The sequence below is a fragment of the Bombus impatiens genome, unplaced genomic scaffold (genome assembly GCF_000188095.3).
Source record: "Bombus impatiens unplaced genomic scaffold, BIMP_2.2 scf_0621, whole genome shotgun sequence".
In the NCBI taxonomy this organism is placed as follows: Eukaryota; Metazoa; Arthropoda; class Insecta; order Hymenoptera; family Apidae; genus Bombus; species Bombus impatiens.
Genome location: NT_177040.1, coordinates 230,470 through 255,881, shown reverse-complemented (window position 1 = coordinate 255,881; position 25,412 = coordinate 230,470). Strand labels below are relative to the sequence as shown.

At 33.0% G+C, this 25,412-nt stretch overlaps 5 protein-coding genes and 1 long non-coding RNA gene across 8 annotated transcripts in view; 3 read left to right on the top strand and 3 right to left on the bottom strand.

Annotated features, from left to right (window-relative positions):
• Positions 1 to 6,036, bottom strand: part of LOC105681159 — a 54,777-nt gene extending 48,741 nt beyond the window's left edge. Inside the window, exon 1 of the long non-coding RNA XR_001102498.3 lies at positions 4,565 to 6,036. This is a non-coding gene — a long non-coding RNA (uncharacterized LOC105681159). The remainder of the gene's footprint in view (positions 1 to 4,564) is intronic.
• The window catches only part of LOC100746896 (latrophilin-like protein LAT-2), a 37,062-nt gene extending 25,790 nt beyond the window's left edge, over positions 1 to 11,272 (top strand). Inside the window, exons 6-8 of one of the 2 annotated variants that reach the window (XM_012389029.3) lie at positions 1,747 to 1,833; positions 2,784 to 4,385; positions 10,948 to 11,272. In XM_012389029.3, the coding sequence (XP_012244452.1) occupies positions 1,747 to 1,833; positions 2,784 to 2,843 (147 nt within the window). In that variant the 3' untranslated portion in view covers positions 2,844 to 4,385; positions 10,948 to 11,272. Of the gene's footprint in view, positions 1 to 1,746; positions 1,834 to 2,783; positions 4,386 to 10,947 lie in introns of those variants that run through there. The other variant, XM_012389030.3, reaches the window with a different exon arrangement.
• Positions 9,579 to 13,249, bottom strand: LOC100746543 (myoneurin). Its single transcript, XM_003491729.4, has 4 exons — positions 13,059 to 13,249; positions 12,244 to 12,351; positions 10,447 to 11,041; positions 9,579 to 9,948 (listed from the first exon to the last, which is right to left on the bottom strand). Exons 1-3 carry the CDS (start codon positions 13,113 to 13,115, stop codon positions 10,475 to 10,477), a joined length of 732 nt encoding a protein of 243 aa, XP_003491777.1. The 5' UTR covers positions 13,116 to 13,249; the 3' UTR covers positions 9,579 to 9,948; positions 10,447 to 10,474.
• Positions 13,250 to 13,722: 473 nt separating this feature from the next.
• LOC100746187 (cleavage stimulation factor subunit 1) lies at positions 13,723 to 16,012 on the bottom strand. Its single transcript, XM_003491726.3, has 4 exons — positions 15,638 to 16,012; positions 14,563 to 15,463; positions 14,393 to 14,486; positions 13,723 to 14,273 (listed from the first exon to the last, which is right to left on the bottom strand). Exons 1-4 carry the CDS (start codon positions 15,706 to 15,708, stop codon positions 14,029 to 14,031), a joined length of 1,311 nt encoding a protein of 436 aa, XP_003491774.1. The 5' UTR covers positions 15,709 to 16,012; the 3' UTR covers positions 13,723 to 14,028.
• On the top strand, positions 15,677 to 17,596 carry LOC100746308 (transmembrane protein 203). Of its 2 annotated transcripts, XM_003491727.4 has the most exons (4): positions 15,677 to 15,818; positions 15,961 to 16,168; positions 16,481 to 16,649; positions 16,733 to 16,954. In XM_003491727.4, exons 2-4 carry the CDS (start codon positions 15,986 to 15,988, stop codon positions 16,849 to 16,851), a joined length of 471 nt encoding a protein of 156 aa, XP_003491775.1. In that variant the 5' UTR covers positions 15,677 to 15,818; positions 15,961 to 15,985; the 3' UTR covers positions 16,852 to 16,954. The 2 variants fall into 2 exon arrangements, with proteins under 2 accessions (XP_003491775.1, XP_024225397.1); XM_024369629.2 differs by lacking the exons at positions 15,677 to 15,818; positions 15,961 to 16,168 and having other exon boundaries at positions 16,508 to 16,649; positions 16,733 to 17,596.
• An 896-nt stretch (positions 17,597 to 18,492) lies between these two features.
• On the top strand, positions 18,493 to 24,158 carry LOC100746064. The gene is made up of 9 exons (XM_003491725.4): positions 18,493 to 18,740; positions 18,960 to 19,173; positions 19,245 to 19,455; positions 19,529 to 19,793; positions 20,510 to 20,662; positions 20,756 to 21,337; positions 21,434 to 21,846; positions 21,929 to 22,136; positions 22,256 to 24,158. The coding sequence occupies exons 1-9, from the start codon at positions 18,713 to 18,715 to the stop codon at positions 22,483 to 22,485; spliced, it is 2,304 nt and encodes a 767-aa protein (XP_003491773.1). The 5' UTR covers positions 18,493 to 18,712; the 3' UTR covers positions 22,486 to 24,158.
• Positions 24,159 to 25,412: the final 1,254 nt, after the last annotated feature.

Genomic DNA, 25,412 nt, shown 5'->3' with positions numbered 1-25,412 from the left:
ACTGGAAAGTTCTGGCTACAGTCTTCTACTAGAATTCGATAAAACAGAACGTGCGGCTTTGACCTACGATTAGTTTTGTTGGAAAAGCAATCTTCTTATCGGTTTCTGGCTGCCAAGTTTCTTCTTTTCTATACGATCGAGTTCGATTTCGCGATTATCGAGATTTATATGGTTTGAATAAAACAAAACCGACCGAACGATTGGAAGGTAAAAAAGCGCGTAACCGTGCGATAAACAGCAGGCGGAAGTTCTCTCTACAAAAGTCACGTTGGAAGTTTCCATCAATAGCCATTCGAGACTCTAGTCGAGTCGAGTCGGGTCTTAAACGGTTATTCAACGACGTTTTCTTCGTATGCGGCCCGAGTATCAAATGTTTTCCACTTAGAGACTTTTCCATATGGAAGAACGATCGAACAATGGAAGACGACCCTTGCCTCCCTTGCACATACTTTTCTCTAATCGAATATTCAATTCCCTTCACCTCGATTATTCTTTTCTTATCCACGTTCCGCCATTTTATCTTACGCTTTTTGCCCTTCCACTGTCTTTTTGCATGGACTTATAACTAAAAATTCCCTCGCGCCGCATTACGACGCGTTTATCGATATTCGGTAAGTGACCGCTTTACAATTAGCTTCAGCGATTTAATACATACGTATACGTATGTCGAATAAATTTCAATTAAAAAAAGTTTGAGAACGTTTGTTAATAATTTCTGTGCAAGTGCGATAGTTGGTATTCCTCCGTCAAAGATTTACGCGCTTCAACAAAATGAAAGCGTGTATTATTAGACAGTTCGAAACGCATTTACTTAAGGTAATTTCTCAGAGAGAATGCTTTGAAATATCAGCAAAGGATGGTTGAAAATCGGGCTATGTGAGCTTCAGGGCAAACGCTCGGTAAACGCGGAAACGTCCGTACCATACGAAAGCGAATTATTCATATGAAACGAAGCGAATGCCTCTACTTGATCTCATGCGCAAAAGAGATATGTAGTTGTAGTTGCAATTGGAGTTAGCGTTTTCGGTGTCAGAGGATACCCCGTGAAAGAAAAATCGTAAAATTTTCATAGCGAAAATATCGCCTCTGGCTGGTAACAACATTTTTTATTTGCAAGTATCGCGTGACAGTAGCAGCAAGGGAATGAAAGCGAAACGCAAATACGTCGTTGAAAAAATAGATTTCTACGAATTGTTTTTTATATTGCACGGTAACTCGAATATTTTTGAATTAGTTTTGACAATAAAAGGTAATTATCACGCAGATTAAAAAATTGTACGTGTATTTAACATTCCACTGGAATTGGACGTTCGTTCATCGAATGAAACTCTTGCAAACTTTATCGAGCGATCCGACGGAATTAAAATCTGTTCAGCTATATGCTGCTTAGACGAACAATAAAGTTATTCAAACGAACGATTCAAAGGCATATCGAATGAAACGTTCGTCCTTCAATTCTCAGCAAACTTCCCGGACGATATTCCACTTTTGGTTTTTAGCTGTTTTAACGTTTTCCTGGAAAGCGTGGGCGATACACGTAAGTATACGTCACCACTAATTGCTAGTAGGATCGATTTGTCTTCGTGTTCGGTCTGTCCATAGACTAAGTTCAAACACAGCACCTAAACTTTTTCCGGTTCGCTTGGGATTCGCAACCTCTATCGGTAACGTTAAATATCACACATGTATGCCATTTCTGCTTTCTTTTCTTTGCATGGATGATCCATCGACCGATCGATACGGCAGGGACTAGTTGTAGCGCTATCCGTCGCGTGCAACTGCAGAGTTTTGAAAATCTACACCAGGAAATCGTACAAGCAACCAAAACAACAGGTAAATCTCTATCCTCTCTGTTTTTCTTTTCTCTATTCCCCAAAAGGTGTTTAATTTTTGAAAACCGCTCGTTCCGATCTGTGTTTAGTTTGTTATAGTCCGACAGTTAGCGACAGATTTGTCCGACTCACTTTCTTAACTTTGTAAAAATATTTTTCATAGTGAATATGCTTTATTAGTCGGTGTCCGCCGTGCGAGTGACAAAACGATTTCGAGCTGATTCATTGAAGTAACTCCTGATTTTAGTCTAGAAAAAGTTTGTCGTGCTCTTCGTAGCCTTCGTGGCTTGTGGCGTGCCTCATCTCCTCAAGTGGCTGATAGACTTTGTCTTGTAGATAATGTAGTAGAGCGACTTTATCTGAACATTTATTTCATGATGTTCATAGTTGAGAAAAGTTATTTCGGCGTCGTTAATGATCTTAGTCAACGACACTATCCTTTTTCACATAGTTAAGACGCTCCTGTTGAGCTTTGTTTCGCGTGTATTAGAAAACTGTCATTTTCTTTATTTATATATAGCACCAAAATAATAGAATAACGTTAAAAAAAATGTTAATAAAATCGGCTTAAAATTTCTGTCGCTGGCTTCCGAATTATTTCGATACGATAATTGTTAAGAAAAATACTTCAATTTAAACAAGCTGAAATTACCAACAAGTAGCCTCGGACTGTGGCGTCATAACTCGTCGACGCGAGATTTTCGGTTGACTTGAATTATTCGATGTTCAAAAATAGATTTCATCGTGTGTTTATTTCGTTTCGGTATCTGGCTGGTAACATTACATTGTCGCGCAGAATCAAACGAATTTTATCCAGCCACTGCTATATCGTCGTTAATCGATATTAATCTTTCACAGTGATTTCACGCGCGATTCGAACGTATCCAGCGAACGAATCGTGTTAAGCGTGGAAATGTAACAAACGTATCGCAACACCGTTTATTTTTACAGATCGCGCATTCTAGTAGCAGCAGCATGCAACTGCTCGCACCTGCGCCAGATCCGGTCTAGATCCACGAATTTTCGGCTACTTTTGCGGACGAAGCCACCAACGAAGATGAAAATAAAGGGCCATCGAAACAAAGGATTTCCATTACATTTTCCATCCAAACGTATCTCTCGCTCTCTCCGAAATGATTCTCTAGTGATAGAGAGATATTCCTCTTCTTCTATTACATTTACGAAACTGAGACGTATTTCGAACAAAATCGATTTTCATTTGCTGCTCGAGAACGGTTGAAAACACTGCAAAGATATCAAACGTTTAAAGCTAAATATCACCGTGAACTTTGACGATTTTCTGCTGTGCTGTTTTCTTGGGTCAAAGATTTATTCGATTATAGGAGAAAAAAAGCACGGACAAGGGAGAGTTCAGGAGAAACGACCTCGGACGTGAAGAAAAAGAAACGGCGAGAGAACAGTCGTAATTTACTTTAAATTACGTTTTCCGCTTTCCGGTGGCCGCGTTCAAAGCCTGCGAGCTGAACGCGCTTGAGTATAGAGGCTTTTCGTGGCAGGAAGCGGTAGCGAATATCGCGCGCCGTTCCAAACCAGCGGAACTGGAAAGATCAAATTTCACGAGTCTATCGCGTCAGTGGCCATAAAGACGACCACCGGACGCAAAGAGATTATGTGAAGATAGTCGCGCGTCAATGTATCGTATCGTTGTTGATTTCACAAGCCTTGCATTCCGTGCACGTCGAATGCCACGCTGTAAACGGCGTCGCTCCGCACTACTCCGCACAATTTTACCAGATCGAATTGGAAGTAGATGTACGAGTAACTTTTAACATATCCGCGATGTCGTCTCTCGTCGCATACACGAATGCCTCTTTTTTTGCCTTATTTTTCGAGCCATTTTACGAAACTACTTTATTTTCTCGATCTTCGTAAAAAAGAGTTAAATCGCATAGAACCAGCAACGAACGCCAACTAGCGCCAACGAACAGAGAGTAAATCATGCGGCATTCCGGACGATGCATTTCGGTAATGTGAGTATTTGCTCGTTACGGAGAAAATCGGAACGAAAGAGGAACAAAAGATGAAAAAAGATCGATCCAATATGAAAGGAACGGAGGCGCGGTGCATTCGGAAGCGCGTTCGGGAACGCGTTCACGGCGGTTTTGCGGCTGTCATTTCCCTGCGATGTAATTAACACTTGGTAATCACCTATGCGATCGCATTAGTACACCTAACCACCAGCACTCTGTAAATGTAAACGCATGTAGTTATGAGGAAATAAATATTTTGAAATCCAATAAAAACTGTGGAATACCGAGGCATATCGATTCGTGAACTATTTCCCTACTTAATCGACCGCTTCGTCTGCTAGTCGTGGCTAGTCGAGAAACAAGATCCGTTTGTTAAACTAATTACCGATTTCGTTGCGACCACGCCACGGCCCCCTTCGTCCAGTTTCCCTATTCCATCTCGAAATCAATGCTGTCACCGCTCTAATTGCAGGGACAATTAATTTACGTGAGCTCGCCGCAATCCGTTATCGTTATCTCGATAATTGCGTGAATTACACAGAACAGGAAATTCTCGGAGATGGTAAGCATCTAATACGTAACTGTTTGTAAACTGTAAACACTGAAAAGCCAAGTTCTATCTACAACGAACGCATCCGATCTGTACCGATCTGTACCGATCTGTACCGATCAGTGAATAAACACGAACACTGTCACCAGTGAAATAGTAATACCAAAGATTCTAATTACACATATACATACTTGGTACGCTTGTATCTTGTGCTTCTGCCAACCAATGAACAACGACTCAACTTTCGCTCAAATATTAACAACTTTATGTGAAAAGTCCGCAGAGGATGGCATCATTCTTCTCATTCGCGTTGGCGTTATCGATTAAATCAAACGTTGTAACTTTCATTAATTACGCGCTCTTATCGTTAACGAAAGTCGTGTTACTGGGTCCAAATTTGTGTCACTTCCTTTGCTCTTAATTTTCTCAATTTCACACAAAATATTCAACGAGAAAATGTCAAACTCGCGAAAGAACTCCGTCGCGTTGATCGCCATGTCGATAACCACTCGCGTTTGACTCAACTATGCGATTTCATAGGATTCGTGCGTTCAGAAGTTTAAACCAAAAGCGTAAAATAAAAGCCTCTCTAAGGACATATCTTTATGATTAGAAAAGGAAACTATATAACCGATGTAAACGTGCCACGACCGACCGATGAAAACAACGTGTCATGTCTCGCTGTCTCGCCTAGCTATCTGACATTTAATTATCGAGAAGCAGCGCGATGGCCGATGCAGCGAGCCGCACCCCTTTTCGCTCGTTCGCTCGTAAACAGTTTCTTTTTATCTTGTCGTCAACGCGACACGATGCGACTCGTGTCAAACGCTCCTATTCGATTCATTGTACAAACGTTGCCATTCCGTACACCTGTTCCAAGATACGTACAAGTACATATCTGCTATAGAATAATTTTTTGACTACTTCAAAGCATTTGAATGTCGGAACGATTTTGCAACTATCTTTCTAGTTTATCGACACGTCTTTCTATCGGTTTTTTTTTTGTATTTCGAATAACGATGGCAAATGTAGTAAAAGGACGAAATGAAAAACACATTTCTTGCAAAAAGCTGAAACAGAATTCATACAGATAAGAAGCAAAGATGACTCATAGTAGAGAAAATATAGAAGAAATGAAAAGACATTAAAATATCAGTCAACGATTGTTCGTAATAGCGAGCGGGAGGCTTCGTTTCCACTGAAACAACTTCGAACAACTTTTTATTAATATTCCATGTTTCTTGAAAAAGTTATCGCATAATGCTTCAGTGTGGATAGAATGTTTCTATAAGTTGCTGTTTTTTGGAAATGTATTGGAATGTAGCGACGAGAGACAGCAGAAAGTTGATCGTTGTTGCTTCAGTGAAAACGAGGCCTAACAATCATGCGCTCGTCCATCGAAGTCAAGGCCAACCTAAGTAGATATCTGTTATATATATAGTTAGGTCTATGGATCATCGAAAAACGCGCAGATCAACAATGTTGCACGAACTAAAGGTTAATTGATTTTGATGCAAAGACAACGTAAACGTCGAGAAATTAAGAAAAAGAAGTGGATTTTCATTAGAAAGACGGCGAGCGCATTAATCTGAAACACCTATACATGTATACATACGGTCATGAACGAAAACATCGAAACACTGTTTAAAACAAAATAACTTTCTAAAAATTAGGCCAAACCATTTGAATCTTTATTAGAAGTAAAAGGACTAGTTTACTAGATGATGCATAAAAAAATTTTGAAAAAAATAGTAAAGGTCACTTTTTGCAACTTGTTTATCTGAGTCTGTAATGAAAATTTAAAAAGTATACTTTATAGGATTTATGTTAATTGTATATGTGCTAAAAATGTCATCGAAATCGGTTAACGTTACTATAACCTGCAAACGGTTAAAACTGACGAAAATTCCAATTTTCTGCGACTTTAGGCCTATATCTGAAATAAATCTACATTGTTGTTCATTTTTTGATGCCTATTGCTTATTTCTATATTAACCGATTTCGATGAAATTTTCAACGTGTGTATGTATAGATGGCGTAACCTTTCATAATATGTCACTTAAATTTTCATTACAGGCCCAAATAAGAATGTTATTAAAAAGTGATCTCTATTATTTTCTTCGCATTTCCAATCAACTGCAATTTAGAAAAAAAAATTTACGCATCTTCTAATAAACTAATCCTTTTAACTTCTTAACAAGATTCAAGTCGTTTAAGTCTAATCTTTAAAAAGTAATTCTGTTTAAAGGCTGTGCCAATACTGTATGTATGTATGTACCAAAAAAATGGAGTACGAACGATGAATAATCCGGTTAAACACGAAATTCGTATTACACTTGGGAATAAGCACAACGAATAAAGAGATAACAAAACAACAAAAGATTTCCTTCGTTTCGTCGAATCGTAGATTACTTGCCATGAACACCCGATACCCATTCTCTTCTTGTAGAACTTTTTAAATGATTTTGCAACTTAATTAAAAAAATAACAATGGTTAAAAAATTGTTGTTCGTGTAAATTTCTCTATAGTAACTGATGATAACAATCATGTTTTTGTAGTTCTTGTTTGGGTATAAATAGAATTTCTACTATTAAACGAAAACAAGCATGATAACTCTTTCCTCTTTCTTTTTTTGCTTCGTTTCCTTTTAAGATATATTCAATTTTTCTTTTCCGTTATTACAATCTGTTTTAGAGTTTATTCTTTTTAAACAAATTCTGTGAATAATCCGAATTATTGATTCTGCACGCATTTTTCTTTCTTTCGCTTTTAAATTCGCGGTATTTGTAAAGCGCTGCGATCTCGCCATCTGGTGACTAAACGCAATCGATTAAATAGTGAAATCGACATTGTTGACTGTTGATAATTACGATAGCAAGAACTGTATTCAACATCGAACGATACGATAACGTGAGTATGCTTAAAATTTGTTTATTTGTCATAATCTTTTCTCCGTTTTTATAGGCAATATTTAACGTTTGTGAGAAATATTTATACACTCGTAAAATACTTTTAAAAAAGATATCGAATTTTATCAAAACTAATATACTGATTGTACAAAATCATTGTCTTTCATCCTGATTTCTATTAATATTTACAGATCCAGCTTTGAAACGATTGTTTAATTTAAATATAATTTATCTACGAAAATCTCTAAATTCCATTTATAGAGACGCTATAAATTTCTCCACGACGAAAACGAACATATTGTTCGTGTAACTTGTATACCACGTCTATTAAGCAAAGCATATTCCGTTTTTATATCTCATCTTATATCTGTTCACAAATAGATTTATCAATAACGACTTTTTTAATTATTTCTCTTCTTCTCTTAGCTTCTCTAAGATATCTGCAAGATCTGACACATCACATTTCGATGGATATATTTTTGATGGTTTTTCTTTCTTTTCGAATTGCAAATTTGTTAAGTGTTCGTCAAATTGTAGTACAGATTGTATCAAAGGATTAAATTTTACACATACTCGCACACATCGTTTCGAATTGAACTACCCAAATATGATCAAAGCACAATAAATGTACAGTAATATGAAAACGTCTATTGGTGTCGACTACCGAGAATGACAAATATTAAACTTAAGTTTTCAATAATCTATTTTTCTCAACTGCTTATCGTTCACCGCGAGTTATTCATGTAAAAATATGATTCTCTTGAATTTCTCAAACCGAAAAAGAACTTCCTTTAGCTATCCTTTATAAGAGTTGAAGTATAAGGTTCAGGCTGATAAGAATTCTCTAATTTATAACAAGAATAATACACAGCTAAAATAGTAAATATATATAATATATATATGCGTATGTATATGTTTATGTATATATACACATACGTATCGTAAAAATTCTAATATCGAACCTCGTAGACACTTTTTCTCATAAATGCTAATCATTTACATACTTATGTATAGATAAAATAAATGTACCGTTTACTCTCTCTCTCTCTCGTAAAAAGGACTAAATGTTCTAATTTATAACGTAATATGTATCATAAAGATTAGTGTTTAACTGAATTAGTAGAAAATATGTTTCAGCTAGACTTTCTATATTTTCTATAACAGATGTTCACGCTGACACATGTCGTTCCAATCCTTCACGCTACCACGTCGAAGATAAGATCAATTGCCACACACGAAGCTTAACCTTAACTATATACACGCGTATCGCATTTGATTTTAATCTCTCGCGAAAAGCGACGCTTTGTCTCGTCGTGCTACTTACAAGAAAAAGAAAAAATACATGGAATGGCAAATCCTATTTTCCCTTACAATACAATTATCAGAAGCAAGCAACTTAGCTAAAACCATTTTCTTTTCTACCTTTTTTCTTTTTCTTTCTTTGTTTACAAACTCTGTCAATTATCTGAATAACGCTTGAGTTAGAAATAAACTCGATAAACTATTTCAGAATTTATCCGAAAATTTTGCAACAAATATCAAGGAAGAGGAGAAGGATAAAGTTATTTTACATTCGCGTGATCTAAAAGATATGTAAGCGCGATCAAAACAAACTGCTTCTTTAATTGCACACATGTTCGAACGTTCGAGCGTTTAACGATTAGATTTATCATTCCATTTCTGTATTTCGTTAAAACCTGTAGACCTTTTAATTATATATAGTTCAATGAATTATATAATCTATCTGTACATTCACAACCGTTCAAATACACAATAATATCAACATATTTAATATTGGACCATTAAATGAAAAGAAAACGGTGCTTAATAAAAAGATTTACATTCATTACAGAAATTCTACTATAAAAAATACATATGCATAAATTTATTATACAATATTTTTGTTGCTTTTCATTTTCTTCTTTTTTCAATTTGAACGATAGAAAGAAAGCATATCCTATTAAAGTGTTAGTTGCCAAATACAAAGGAAACTGAAAATATGAAAAATCGAAAAACCGGTTGTTATTAGTAACAATGTACGAGGAAGGAGAATTGATATCACGTCACGACGCGTTTCTCAGAAAATTTATTTCTGCATACCATGAAAAAAGAGAAATCGTTTCACCATAATTCTCATATATTCCATTTCATTCAGTCATTATTTATATAAGATAAGGTATTACAGTAATTTACTATGTACGAATTAATTTTAGCTACTTCCATATCAGATCTGAATTGAAGACTGTTGTTTAAAGACTCCGGCCTCAGCTCTGATTTGAAAACAACTTGTCTATGTAAGTCCATATTAAATATATTTTACAATAATATTATCATTGTACATGAACAACGTACGCTCTACACCTTGTTTTTGCATCGTAAACTAATCAGTGCACGAGTAATTTTACTCTTTACCGAAGTAAAAGTACATTAGAACAACTACTCTATGGTACACTCAATACCATTTAATACCTTAATTAAACATATATTTATCCTGGCAATGAATGTATAGCAAAAACATATCCCAATATTTCGTCTGCGAATTAAAAAGAAAAATAATACTCGTGCACGCTGATTAGAATAACGATCGGCAAGAAGGTGTCAATTTGTTAAAATAGACGAGGGGACTGGCTTTGTAACCCCAATGTGTGCGCCGCCCTGGTACCTGCTACAGTAAAAGCAATATTTTATAACAAATTCTTTGCTTTTAAACAAGCTATAATTACGTTTTGACAATGCTCTCTATGATTCAATTTGCTTTCTAATCATGTACTGACATTATTAAAATTTATAAAAATCTATACAAGTTTTATACCATTCATACTTCGTGTTGTTAAATAATTTTATACTATGTACTCTTATACTAATCGAAAAGACTGAGAATGCATGGAAAAACAATATATCTCCTGTCTCATATGTCATGATTAACGATAACACATATAGTTATGAAATTGTATACTTATAATTAATGCACATTTTTATATTCGTTAGCAATAATTACAGTTATTTGCACATCCATAAAAGTTCAGGAGTGTAAATACATGAAAATAGTTATATATTTTTCTTGTAACACTCATACATTCTCATTCCTTTTCACTTTATTCAACCAAAGTCTAACCAATGCTAATGACGAGTCAAAGAATCAATTGTAAAAAAAAGTGCTTACATGAAGTTGGTAAACAGACGAAAGGAGGTTATTCCTTATTTTCTTCTGTAGTAGTAGCATTAGAAGGATTTTGAGACTCTGATGAAGATGAAGGTGGTGCCTCTGTTGTTGTGTCTGTTGCATCTTGACTCGAATCCGAGCTATCCTTTATGTCTTCCTCCTTTTTCTCTTCACTGACACTAGAACTCTTGCTTTCTTCTGCGAAGCTTTCCGATTCTTCTGTAACTTTTTCCTCCTTGAAATTAGAGTCAAGCGCCTTTTCAGAAGCCTCTTTACTTTCAGTTTTCGCAACACTCTTGTCCTCGCTATCCGCCAATTTTTCTGTTTCCTCTTTGTGTTCATCCACGTCCATTTTCATAGATTCTTCCTCAGAATGCTTTTCGCTTTTATTGTTAGCTGCTTCTTCATCTGTATTATTGTCATTATTTTTCTCTTGCCGTTTAGGACGCCCGCGCCCACGACCAGTGCCTTTTGTTGATGTATCCCTCTTCTCTTTTTTAGGTGGAGATGGCACAGGTGTTGATGAGGTTAGGCCTCGTGCTGAACTACGTGTGCGCCTCCTCCCTTCAACTTCTCCAACAGATGCATTCAAATCCTGCAATAGGAGATCACTCACTATTAATCATAACTCTGAATGCAGCATAGTCCAAATAATATCTTACAACAAATCTGCTTCTTACAACAATAATGAAAATTTTTAAATACGACTAAAATGCACAGCGTACTCTACTACCCGCACAATTAAACAATAACATGATTTCTTTTCGTAATTTAGTCTATACCTATTAATTTTTACTCTAGCGAAATAATATAAAAATTCATGTTATTTGTACATATCCTTACTACAACTATAACGTAAAAGTGAGATCAAACACAGAAATGTGAAAAGACATAATACTACATATACATGTCGTCTAAGTTTTTCAAAAGAACCATATTCGCCGAGGGTTTGTTCTGCTCTTTGAATAACATGTCTGTCAGGATGTCGACGATTGGGATACCGGTGTCTGTAATGATCAGCTGCGGCTGATGCGTTAACACCACACGCACCTAACGAAAGTATCATGTCCGTATATTCCCGATTGCTGTATGTAGACATGATGGTAGACTAATAGGTACTGATAGTGGATAGCGATAAAAGTCGGATAGTAAGTTAATAGGTAGGAAAACACTTCGGTCACATTGGAAGTGTTTATCAACATAACGTCAATCGAGACAACGATCTACAGTGAGATTCGTTATAACGAGACGTGATAAAGTGCACGCGTACCGAGCGAAAATTCAAAGGCGATTTTCTCGAAAACAAAGCCTCAAACGAAAAATTTTTATTCTATATTTTCGACTTCTTTTTAGAAATCAATCACCCCCTTTCCGCTTGTACCGCCAGTTACCAACCACCCTGTATATCAATAATTAGAGTAACAACAAAGAATCAGCTATTCAATCTGAAAAATATGAATGACTTCATAATTGGCGGTTACGACGTGTATTAGCGGGAAATTCTCTGTCTCCCTCCCCCACCTGAGAGAATTCCCCTTGCCCCTACTCCAGCCCTTTGTATCCCCACTCTTAACACCCTTTTCCTCACGTAGGCAAACAATATTTACGGGCAGACTAAATAGAGGGAAGTAATAAAGGGATGAAATCTTGATTCTTTGAATTTTGGGAACATTTACAAATTTTTGGACAAACCTAATTCTCATCGTGTAATCTAATTTAAAAAAAATAAGGAAAATACATAAATAGAAAAGAATAAAGAAAGGAAGGTATAAACGAAGAAAAAAAGACAGAACGCACCTTTGTGACTCGCTCTCCTTCTTGAGCCAATCTTTCTAGTGTAGAGAGTCTTTTCGTGCCTCCTCGTTTATTTTTCGTTGGGCTGGGTTTCTCCTCTGCTGAATGATCCTGAAAATAAATAATTGCTGCATTTTAAGAAGATTCGATGAAATATATAAAAATTCATCGTCTCATAATTGTAATCATAACTTAACGTAAAATAGTGAAAACAAATTAAATGGTAAACGATTTAAGGATTATGTCGAACTAACAGAAAAACGCATAAATGTGATGATAATTACACCCGTGATAAGATTATCAAGAACCGTTGAACTATATGAGAATACATAGCAGGTTTATTTAAGTTTCCCGCCATTTTGCCAAGTCGATATGTATTTCTAGCGTCGTAGTCTCGAACAATGTTCCTAAATGAGAGCGAGTTTTAGTAGAAAGCCGTATGACAGACAGTCTTAGAATCAAAATCTATTTCCCGCCTTTTTTTGTACAGGCTTATTGCCATTAACCAGCGACTCCCTTCGTCACGAGAGTTACAAATAAAAAACATCCACCATCTTTGCTAATGAAGGACAAACGGCGCAGCTTTGAAAAATCACTGAGCCTGTAGCTACGCGGTATAAAGCGTCCGTGCATTTTAGCTGTATAGCTTCGTGTTTCACGTAATCACTTTTCAAATGACATTTCTTTATCGTAGCACAAGCTATTCTATCGAATTTTCGAGAGAACGAGCGTCTCTTCGTATTTCAGGGGCGCAACACGCCGCCTTAGCATGAAAACTCGGCTTGATGAAGATATTTCTCGTGCTTCCCTCTGCTTACCTTTGACACATCCTCGATATTGTTATCGTTCTTGTTCTCCGCCTTGATCTCCGACATTTCTTCGCAACTGAATCACTCAAAAACACTGGAAAAACCACAATTTCTCAACAAGAATTCGTGCTGAACCCGGTCGCACTGTTTATACGATAAGCAAAGATGGCGGTTAGCGTGGGTCACGTGATACATCGTCAAACGCAGAGCGGGAGTTCAGAGCGCCGCCTTGCGATTAACCGAGTAATTTGACACGTAGCGACGCATAACGCATGGAACATTTTAAATTCATTCATGTAACTTTTACTTTGTTATTCTTCATCATCCGTAACTGTTAATTTATCTGCTGATATTCTTTTCGATTTTATCGATAAAATCCATTATATAACTTTTTTTTTAACACGACGAAAATACTTGGTTACTGAATTTCCGGCGTTATTATCGAAAAGCGAAAGGTAATACAAAATGCACTGCTAGCATGCATTCCATATGCATACTTCCGAATATTTTACCGGAATACATTTGCTCGTATAACGTAATACATTTCTTTTTGATGCACTACTTATCTGTAAACATGAAAAATAAAGAATTTTCAATTTTTATAATCGATAATTTAATAGACGCATAAACTATTGCGTCATTTATGTGAATTCGTCTATTCGTAACACTGACATCGGTGAAAATTGTCGTCTTTTTTACTTCAAAAAAGCAAAATGAAATGAATAAGTACATTTGATATAAAATTAGGTATAACATACGCTAAATGAATAAACGTTTGTCGCTTCAGGGCGCAGCAAGTAATCATTTGATCATTTAAGATTGTTTGTACAAAATTTTTTGGATATCATTCGCAATCCGATACTTCTTTCTCAACGTTTCAACGATTATTATTCTGCTAATCATATCAAAAGCTACAGTAAATGTTACCAAACTTAAATTTGTTATGTTCAAGATGGGTATTGATTCTTTAAATTCCAATCTAATGAGTGGGCATTCTTCTAAACCAAAATCTTGCTCTAAAATCATCACTGCATGTTAAGAATGCTGGAGCGGTTGGAGAATGGACAATCAGTCTTACTGGACCATTATGTCCTAATGATAGTAACTGTTTCCTAGATGCATTTCGAGAATTCCATGCACATAATGATGTTGTCGCTTCATCGGGAAACATTACATAGTCTTCAGTGTGATTAAAAATAGCTTGAGCTTTATGTTCTTGTTTGCCTATTAAAAACCATCAATTAATCACAATACATATACAATATAATTTTACACAACAAAGAAAGAATTAATTTAACTTTTTTGTATATACTTTGGATGCACTTAATGTTTTGGTATTTTACCTGTAGTTCCAGCACCTGTATATGCTATTAGACATCTGCTAGTAGACAGTTCCCATAATTTTATCAAAGAATCTTTCCCTGATGACAGTAAATACTGAAATTCAGAATTATAAGATTATGTATTAATGCACAAATTTATTACATAACAAGTATACATTTTTAATACAAACCTTTCCATTTCTCGTAAAAGTCACTGAACATACTTCATAGCCATCATGTGCTTTCACAAAAGTATTTATACATCGGTTTGATACACCATCCCATAATTTGATACTTCCATCTTTACCAGCTGATGCATAAGTTTTTGCATCGGGAGAATACTTAATACTAGTTATTCCAGCAGTATGTTGATGACTTGGTATGCTACAGACAAAGCACTGTGCTGTATTAACATCGTATAACCTGACTACTGGATGATTGGTTCCAACAACTAAAAAATCGCCAGTAGGATGAAAAGATAAACATCGTATCTGATCTGCATCTGTAATAGTTCTGAATGCCTTTTTAACACTGGCTTTGCTGAAATCAAACAGCTTAATAGAAAAGTCTCTGCTCCCAGATACAAGAATAGGCTCTCTTGGGTGAAATTCCAGACATGTCACTTCTTCTAAATGATCATACAATGTCCTTATAACTGGATGACCACCTGTTTGATCACCAGGTGCCATTTCATCTGGTGCAGATTTAGCTAGCATTCTATCCACATCTAAAATTTTAATTGATGCATCGACTGATCCAGTTGCTATCAACTGACCATCTGCAGAAAATGCTCCAGCTCTGCAGTTTCCTTTGTGGGAAGTTACATAGGCAGTCTCATATTGTGCAGGTTCTGGTGCTTGAGTTTGAGCTTCTGTTTCAAATTCTAAATCTAGACCAGGTCCCAAAGTGTTATCAAAAGTCGATGTGAAAGAAGATAAGTTACTCGTGTCCTTTTTAGAACGATCAGGTTCATGAGCTAGACCAATCAACATTAAATGAAGTAAACGATCGGATGGAGGGCATGGAGGTTCTGCTTGAATTATATTTGACAGCTGTACCGCCAATGTCTGGTGTCCATCATAGAACAATTGGCTAAAATATTTATTATACATTATTAATAAATTTCAATTTATTTAAAAAGAATTATATTGAAGTACTTGCAAATCGCAAATAAGTTTAATAAAGTAATTTTAGAAAACTATTACTTTCACTACTTCAGATGACTAAAAAATAATTTATATATGTGCAAAAGCAGAAATACGTAACCTGATCATAAGCCTGTAAAGGAGTTCTCTGCTTTTTATAATATTTTTCGGGTCCACTTCTGGTTCTTTCATAGTGTATAAATCTCGTATTTCACGTTAGGTTAAAGACTGTCACTTCTTTCCGGTACGATGCACTAAATCGCACTCAAAACGCCCATCAATCGATGCCGTTGCTTTTCGAGGTTATAATTCTTTTTCATAACTGATCCAATAAGTAAAATTACCTCTGAATGTCTACATAGTCAGTTTAATAGTCTTTTCTTATTTAATCAAAAAAATATTTTTATTAATTGAATTCTTCTTTTACAAATAAAAAATCAACAGAAAGTCGCGTGTAGTATTTATCAGAATGGCCGATATACACGAATGTTCCAAGTTAAAAGTGAACTTTCCAAGAAAGAGAAATAATCCTACAGTGAAACGTAAAAAATTATTATCTTCTGATTATATTATTAAGAAGAGACAACCTTTTGATACAAAGAAGAAACGGAAGAATAACGATATATATATTACTAATAGTACAAACTTTAAGGTAATTTTTAGCATGAACGTATAACCTTTACTTTTAACACTATTAATTGTTAATTGTTAATAAGTACAAGAATAAAGTCTCATTCCTACAGATTTTATCACGAAATTTCTTATTATGTTATCTACTGACCAAAACATAAATATGCAATTATAGAATTTATTCCATTTGTTGAATTTATACATTTGAAGTTTTATATTAAATATAAGTGCATGTAGTTCCTTATACAGTTATGTAAATCATCAGTGAAATAATAATTGTAAGACAATCATTTTCTTTAATTTTAATTGTTTTTTTATATTTCCATAATATAAGGCTCAATTAAAAAGATGTGAAAAACACTTAAATAATGGTACCTCCGAAGTGATTATTCATGGTCTTGGTGCTGCTGTACAAAGAGCATGTAGCTTGGCTCTACAATTAAAGAAGAATCATTATGATAGCATAGAATTAGAAGTCAAGACTTCTACGATATCTATTATTGGTATATAAATATTACATATAAAAGATATAAACCATATTTATAATATTATACATTATATTAAAATAATTTTTTATTTATTCCAGATGATTTTGAACCTGTTAATGATAACGCAGGTTATGAAGTAATTAATCGAAAAAACTCAGCAGTACATATTCGAGTGTTTCGAAAATTTTCACTACGTACCCTTAAATATCAAGAATAAAATATAACTTTCTAAAAAATACTCAAGATTCTTTAGTAAAAACAATTTACAATAAGTAACAAAAGACAACTGATAATATAATAAATGAAAACATAAAATCAAATTGATAATTAGATATTTCATAATTTTTAGATACTATAATTAGATATTTTTCATTGCTTTAAAATGATATTTACTTTAAATGAATTAGAACATTGGTTGGGACTGACCATTTTTGAAATGTGGATAAATTTAGTTTCATTAACAATTTTCTCAGTGTTACTAGCTCTCAGATTGGACGAAAATTATTTCCTGGGCAATACAGGATGGTGGATAGTATTCTCACCACTTTTTGTTGCTGATGGTCTGAATGCTTATTTTTGTGCAATTATTTTCATAAGAATGCATATGGAAGGAATGGTCAAAGCTGCTGTTTTAAGAGGATTATGGAGTCTCATATTGTTGATCTTAATATTTGTTTTTAAATATCTCCTGTGTAGAAAGCTATCAGGACAAAGTCCTTTAGAATATTCAGAAGTTTTGAGCCCCCTATTTATTCTTTTGCAATTAATTGCAGTTAGAGCATGTCAACTTCATTAACTTCTATAGCATATTATTACATACATAAGGTCATAACATACTTTTCATCATAATCCATTACCAAATGTACACAGGCAGAAAATGTATTTACCGTTTTACTATTTCTAAAAGTTTATTATTAAAGTAAATAAGCTTATAATGTGTAGTAAAATATCTAAGAAATAAATTCAGTTGAAGAAAATACAATGTAAATGTAATATTCTAATAAAGAATTGTTTAATGCTTAATGCTATTTTTTAATTTAATCATTAACTTTATATTACTAAGTTTTTTTATACTACTAGAAAAATTTAAGCTAAAATTCTTTCATAATAGTTAATACCTTTGGTAAATTTGTTTTAAATCAATACTTCTAAACATTAATGAATGGTCCGCATCAGATATTACAATATTTCAATGTATGTATTTATATGTGTACAAAATAATAAATTTACGATTATCTGTTTGTCACGCGTTTGTTAATGTGTTTCATAAGCATTTTATAATAGCAATAATCGGAAAGATTCGTTTAATCAAGTGTAGGACATTTGAATGTAAATACATATACAGTTAGCTTGCATCATTGTCCATTATGTACAATAGTATAGATTCTACTATGGATAATTTGTAATATTAGATTCAAATAAATTTTCATTAACGATGTATCGTTATATTAGATATGTGTAATATAGGAATATGTATATAAAAATCAAAAATTGATATCATAATTACAATTGTTAATAATAAACAATTGTGAAAGTTTTAAGGTATCCTAAAAGCAAGGACCAAATTTTTATTTTATAGAATTTCCGATCAACTTAAGTCAAAAAAATTTTTAAGAAGGAAAAGGACAATTCTACGTTTTAGGACAATTTATAATTGAAAAATGCGAAGTTTTTAGGTATCGAAATGCTATATGCATGATTGCAATAAGAGATAATAATAAATAATAAAACAGAATTAATTTGATAAATTTAGTAATGTTCTATTTATATTCTAAAGAACAATGGACAAGCGTAAAGCTCAGGATAGTCTGAATTCTCCCTCCAATCATCCTTTGTGCAAAATCAATATTTCTAGCAAGAGGGTGAGAGAAACGGATGGGACTGTAGGTATCCGCGAATTGGAGAAGGGGTGCTAATCGGACTACACTATAAGCAAAGCCTGTTGCTGCAGTCACATTTCAAAATCCGTTGTTGCGATAAGTTGCTCGTTCGAATAAAAAAAAATTCGATTGTGTGTTAACAGGATTTAAGTATTAGAAAAAAGTTAGTGATGTGCTGTGAATTTCAATCCAAAGATTATGGATAAGCTGACTAATTGGACCCGTGGTCAGTTGCTTCTTATATTTTGATATTTTTTCCCTTTGTTTTTTTTATTACTGTTATTAATTGTTTCACATTATGATAAAAAATACATATATGTGAAAGTAATTCTCCATAACAGATGTAATTAAACACTGGGACATAATAAGAAAAAAAGGATCAATTTTATAATTATCCCTCAACTTATATCTTATAATTGTTTAATCATTTTTACTTTATCTATAGGTATAAATATATCATTATCAACACCAATACCAGGGCAAAATTGTGTTTCAAATTTGTCAACACCTTCAATTTTAGACAAATTACTAATCATTACTCCATCAATCACATCAATACATCAAGAGCTAAAATGGATTTTTCTTTTACATACATATGGTTTTGCCTGCCTCTTCTTTGTACTTGCATTTTACACATTTTTATCTATTCTACACTTAAGGTATGAAATTATATCTTATTCCAGATATACAGAACTACAAATGTATTGAAAAATATTGTATTTTCTTTTAGGTCTCTTATATCAAGTCGGCCTTTTATGTCCACAATTAATATGTTTTTATGTATACTTGGAGCATCAAGAGCAGCATGCCTCTTCATAGATCCATATAATTTTAAAAATATTATGCCCAAAATTATTGGTTCCATTATTTGGGATGTTGGATTTCCATGTGTAACATCTGCCTTTAGTCTCATACAACTGGCTTTTCTGCAATTAACTCAGGTAATTTTAGTGTTCTAGAAAAAATTGAACATTAAACAAAACTGATTTAATATATAGTAAAATATATTTCCAGCTTAAATTTGGACCAGAGAAGATTCAGAAAGAATCTTGTCTCAGTTTAATCATAACAGGACACTTTTTTTTTGTAATTGCTAGTGACGTTGCTCTTACCTCCCATAATTGTTATATAGCAAAATATGTGGTCCAAACAGTGTTCCTTATCTGGAGTATTTTATTGTACTTAACATTTCTACATGCAGGATATAAGATAATTCATTTACTGCAATCTGTGCCAAGTAGTATGTTAATGAGAGACAATTCTAATACACATCAAAAAGGTTTGTTTCTATAAGCTAACTTCAGTTTATTTAAAATTATGGTAAAAAATAAGACTTTATATAATTAATTAATAAGTATTAATAATATGTATCTATTGTAATATATATATTATAGTAGATATTATATTATAAGGTGTAATGTTATTATTAGATATCCGAAAAGGTTCGTGTAGTTTTTTCGGTTACCAATGAATTGATATTAAATTTCGGTCAGTAATTTGTATAATATAATGCATAAAGTTCGTATCAGCAAAAAGTTTGATCTATGTAGTTGGTATACAATTAAAAAAAATTCATCCGACATTCGGAAACAGGGAAGATGTACACAATAACGCATGACCTCGTTCTTCTTTCAACTCACCAAAAAATAAGGAATGGATAGAAGTTTCTACCGCATCCTCCTTACAAGTCAGATCTGTCTCCTGTATCATCTATTTTGATCAATGTTAAATTTGCAAATAGTAATTTTAAAAATGATGCCGTGGTCAAATCAGTAATTAGTTCATTTCTTGCAAATAGAAATCGAAGCTTTTGCAACGAAGAAATGCACAAAAGTGATAAATGGTGATTATATTGTTAAATAAAATTATGTTACAAAAGACACAGAATATTTGTATTTTGTTGTAGGAATTCGCACGAACTTTTTTTAGTACCTTATATTGATAATATAGGTATTAAGCAACTATTTAAATATTTCATATTAAGTGCTGTTTTAGGTATTATGCAACTGGCAATGTTAGCTCCTTATAATAACTTGGCATCATCTGTTGCCACTGCCTTAGTACCTACTTTGCTCAATCCCAAAATTAAGGATGCTGAAATAACAGAACCTGCAACCCTTACAAATGATTTGGACAAAAATCCTAAAGGTAAAAGAGAAATGGAAAAGTATAGGTATAGAAGCAATATATTTTTAATATTTAATAATTAATATTTAAACTTCTTTTATTTTAATATCATAGATCAACCTATGAAAATAACAGAAAAAGAGGAGCAGGTTCAAAAAGAATGTGACAAATCACCTTGTAAAAGTATGCCATCCCAAGATGACAAAACAATTCCCAAGTCGACTGTACCAGAAGTATATGTTAGACCCCCGACACCTACGCCATCAGCGACAAATTTACCTATAATAACAGTATCTAGTCCAAGCCGTAGAAGTTCAGTAGCTAGTAGACGAAACAGTGATGCGTCTAGATCCTCTCGTAGAAATTCAGAGTGTAGTGTTAGATTTATAAATGAAGAGGATGGTTTCACATCGGAATGTCGACGCAATTCTGACTTTAGTCCTAAACATTCACCCGAGATTGATAGAAGACGATCTCCGGACAAGATGTCTCGAAGATATTCAGAAAATGTGACACCTTTAGGAAATATTAGAGATTTAAGACGATGTTCTGATTTTTCACATGAAAAGAATAGAAGTTCTCAATTTGCTGCTAAATTAAAAAGGAATAGCGATTTTGGGAATAGAACACCTAGGCGAATGTTACCTCCGACCGATCTTCATAAATTGCCAAAAGTCGTGGACCTAAGTCCTACAGGTAAATAAAACCTAACAATAACACACGTACACACATTTGTTATCAATCCTAGTATAAATACACTTTTATTTCAATTATATTTCATTTATATTTTAGGTTCAAGACGTAATTCTGATGTTAGCGGTTTTACTCCCCGAACTGAGATACGTAGAAATTCAGATATTTCCTTTCGACGTAATTCGGAATTTGTTCAAGTCAAACCACTGGATTTAAATCGCCGAAGTAGTGATATTAGTATTAGAAGTTTGAGCAGAAGTCCAACTCACGGTCGTAGCATAGTTCCTGAAAAAATAGAGATACAAGAAAAATCTGAATCTGATTCGGATCAACCAGATTGTAGTGAAAAAGCAGCTCTAATGACAGAAAAAAGTAAAGATAAAGATGATGATGGAAAATTACGGAAGAAAAATTTATCTTGGAAAAATGAAAAGGAGAAAGAAGATGTTGAAGATATAACGGTCGAAACTAATTTGCTTCCCGAAAATACTAAAGTCGATGGGAAAGTTGGGGTATTTTTATTTCACTTTAATATTTGTCTCAAAAATTAACTTTTGTTATATCATTTTACAAGGTTGAATACTTTTTTTTCAGAATAGCGATTTTACGCTTCATTCAATATTAAATCATATTGCGTATGTCAATAGAACTAAATCCGATACGCCTTTACATATGTTGGAAGAAAATACAGCGGCAGTTAGGAGATCGCAAATTCGAAAAGTATTAAATGTAACATATGCAACTGCGGTTTTAGGAATCATTTTATGCATTACAGATGTAGCACGTATTTTTGGGCCATACGGTAATTTAATATAAAATACAAGATTACTGGCATAAATGTATTAAATGCTAAATAACAAATTTGATTTTTGAGAAAAGGAAAATTTCTGTAAAAAACTACAAATCTTTTTTTTAATATAGGTCTCTTAGCCGAGACTACAAAACATGGTATGCAACTAATCGTCACACAATATCCCAGACCATGGCCGTGGTTTATATATCAAACTTTGTGCAGAGGTTTGGAACTAATCATGGGTTGGGCAATGGCGAGTATTACAAAACAACCATCAGTAAGCCCACGACATCAATATCTAGGCAGTTATCCTAATTATAACATACATGTGAAAAGAGGTAATAATCCTTATATATAAAGCAATATACTGTCAAGTTGAGAATTATAGAATTGAAATGCCAAAATGAATATTTTTAAAACATTATATTTTATTTGAGTTTATATTCTAAATCTTATAGAAATATATTTACAGTTTTACAATTATTCAAAATTCAAATAAGGAAATCTTATTTGTTCATAATATTATAATGAAGAAGAAAAGAACAAATAATCACAAAAATATAATATAAATTTAAATGTAATTAATCGCAAAAGCAAAAAGAGATAAAAGACAGTTAAAATATTCTTTAAATGAATATAGCAATAGATCAGTATGTTGTCTCAAACATGAATGTGTGTTCTAATAACTTATATATAAAAGTACATATACTATATTTCTAAAGAGAAATTTTACACAGGAAATATTCTTCTAAAGAATATATCTTGATTGAAAAATGTTTCTATTTTTCAGATTAGATTAGTTTTTAAACACATTATTTTGATAATGTTTCAGTTCCTTTTATTTTAATCGTAAGCAAAATATTTTACAATTTAATGGAATAATGAATCTCTAGAAAAGAGCTACTGCTTCCTAAAAGAAATACCTGATATCTGTATATAAAAAAATATTGTATTAGTAGACAAATCACTCATAAATAAGAAGATTTTATTCTACATCTATTGCACCAATTGATAATTAATAGTAATAACAATTCAAGTTTAAAGTGCCCTACTATTGAATGTTTAACAAAAACTCTTTGTAACTGATATATAATCAATCTATCTGCAAATGCAAATCGTAACAGTGTTGTGATCCTACATGTGATATACAATCGTGTCTAGAATAGGAGGCCATTTTACGCTTATGTAAGTGTCATATAACAATGTAACAAACTACTTATGAGATAAGAGACTGGTAAATTTTGTTACTTATTATTTAGTATTTTATTTAAAAAAAATCTTTTGCAAGCTTTTGCAAAAATGTTAAGTTTTCTTGAATTAAATAATTTTCATAACCAAGGTTTTGTAAGTAATAACAGGCATTACTTGATAGTACAACCATACTATGAAATTATAACAATATTATATTAACATATTTTTATATTCTTAATAACACTAATTGTCATGAAATATTGAAATTATTAATCAAGAATATGTGACTCGATCATCTCAATGAAAATAATGCGTGTATGTGTGCGTGTTTTGCGTGCATGCGTGCGCGTGCGTGGAAGAAAAAGAGAATGGATAGAGAGAAAATAATTTATATATGGATTTTGATATGTGATATATTAGCTCAAAACTTTTGTGTTATATAATGCAATAATTATTCTTTCTATTTTGTTTATATTATTAAAATCTAGATTCGAGGAATCAAATATATTTAAATTATTAATAGCACATTATTATAAAGTATGAAATATAAAGTATTACGAAATATGGAGCAAAATAGATAATTATACTTACACAAGCATGAAAGGTCTCACTATTTGTTTAGAAAAATCATATTAGGTAAATGTTCAATGTGCCAAATCTTATGTTAACGATATTAAATGTTTATAAAGATTGACTCATATAAATTAGTCTTTTAAAATTATTGGTATAAATCGATATTTATATACTATTCAGTGTACGTACAATAATGAATAACATTTTAACTGTACTGATGAATGCTGTTCAAAATGATAGTACATAATAAACCGCTATTTTTATCGATCAACGTCAGATTATTAGAAAAGAACCTATTCCATCACACAAAGCTTAACGAGAATTTTGCATAATAATAAAAATTAAAAATTAAGAAATTTAACACTCCCCTTTACAATACTTTTTTAAACATTTTATGAAATATAGCAAATATTATGCATAATTATTTAAAATTATGTTCAATACAAAATTCGGATGATGTATAAAAGCGAAGGATTAGATTAGAATTACAGCGGGGAGAAACTTATTAATATTATATTCTTATCTTATCTTATAATATTGTATTATATTGTTATTATCACAGAGCAGATCCCTAATTTTCTTGCTATATGCTAATGTTTGTTAAGCTCACCACTTAGCCGCATGGCGCAGCACTAGTCTGGGAACAACTATCTATTTGTAAAATTTTGTATCACTGGTAAGTCAAAGAGGAAATCTCCTTCCTGAAGCGGGTAAGACCCTTAATGTCGGGAGTTGAGGTTTACAAAGTGACGACCATAGAACGCTGCGACCGATAAGTTAAGATTTTGTATTTAATACTATCCTTCGGTGAAAGCATTGAAGCTAAAGAACATGCATTAAGAATGGGATATATTCGTCTGTGGTAAAGAATATGATCTAAACTATTATTATTACTCAGTGACTAAACAAAGAATATTAATTATGAAGCATTATTAAATATGTATTACTATTTCAAACAAAAGAATTTAACAAAATCACAATTTCCAAATTAAATATTTACAAGGCTTGTAAGAAGTAAGTACAAAACCACTGTATGGCGATTTTACACCTCTGGATCGATGGAGATTTGTAAAGAAAGTTCGTGTAAAATTGACCTCAAGCATGATTTTCGTTAAAATTTATTTTAATTGCAACGTACCTTACTTATCATGAACACATAGACCCACGTCACAATTTTTACACTCATAGCGCGATAGTTTTTCAAATTGCTCTTCGTTTCCTATTTTGAAGCGACAATTTGAAGTTGAACATTCTAAAAAATCATAAAGATACGGATCGGCATGTTAGAAAGCGCATCTAGTAATGGTATATTTATATTAACGAAAAGCAACGATTGATACCTGACGTTGGCGTATCAAAAACGAAGATTATATATTCTGTCTGTATATTGTTAACACTGTTATAGAACGATGTGAGGGCAAAAGAAGTATGAAGACAAATGAAAATGATCATTTAGTTTAAAAAACGGTGAGCGTATAAGTCAATAGAGTGAGTTATTATAGTAGCGCGTCGTAATATAAG

Excerpts from the sequence above, each read along its gene's own strand:
- LOC100746543 (XM_003491729.4), bottom strand. The coding sequence starts at position 13,115 with ATGTCGGAGATCAAGGCGGAGAACAAGAACGATAACAATATCGAGGAT. Across the intron at positions 12,352-13,058 it reads ATATCGAGGATGTGTCAAAG|GATCATTCAGCAGAGGAGAA; the intron begins GTAAGCAGAGGG and ends ATTTATTTTCAG. Across the intron at positions 11,042-12,243 it reads AAGGAGAGCGAGTCACAAAG|GATTTGAATGCATCTGTTGG; the intron begins GTGCGTTCTGTC and ends CTCCTATTGCAG.
- LOC100746187 (XM_003491726.3), bottom strand. The coding sequence starts at position 15,708 with ATGAAAGAACCAGAAGTGGACCCGAAAAATATTATAAAAAGCAGAGAA. Across the intron at positions 15,464-15,637 it reads CTTTACAGGCTTATGATCAG|CCAATTGTTCTATGATGGAC; the intron begins GTTACGTATTTC and ends TAAATATTTTAG. Across the intron at positions 14,274-14,392 it reads TACAGGTGCTGGAACTACAG|GCAAACAAGAACATAAAGCT; the intron begins GTAAAATACCAA and ends GGTTTTTAATAG.
- LOC100746308 (XM_003491727.4), top strand. The coding sequence starts at position 15,986 with ATGGCCGATATACACGAATGTTCCAAGTTAAAAGTGAACTTTCCAAGA. Across the intron at positions 16,169-16,480 it reads CTAATAGTACAAACTTTAAG|GCTCAATTAAAAAGATGTGA; the intron begins GTAATTTTTAGC and ends CCATAATATAAG. Across the intron at positions 16,650-16,732 it reads TTCTACGATATCTATTATTG|ATGATTTTGAACCTGTTAAT; the intron begins GTATATAAATAT and ends TATTTATTCCAG.
- LOC100746064 (XM_003491725.4), top strand. The coding sequence starts at position 18,713 with ATGGATAAGCTGACTAATTGGACCCGTG. Across the intron at positions 19,794-20,509 it reads TTCTAATACACATCAAAAAG|GTATTATGCAACTGGCAATG; the intron begins GTTTGTTTCTAT and ends GTGCTGTTTTAG. Across the intron at positions 21,338-21,433 it reads CGTGGACCTAAGTCCTACAG|GTTCAAGACGTAATTCTGAT; the intron begins GTAAATAAAACC and ends TTTATATTTTAG.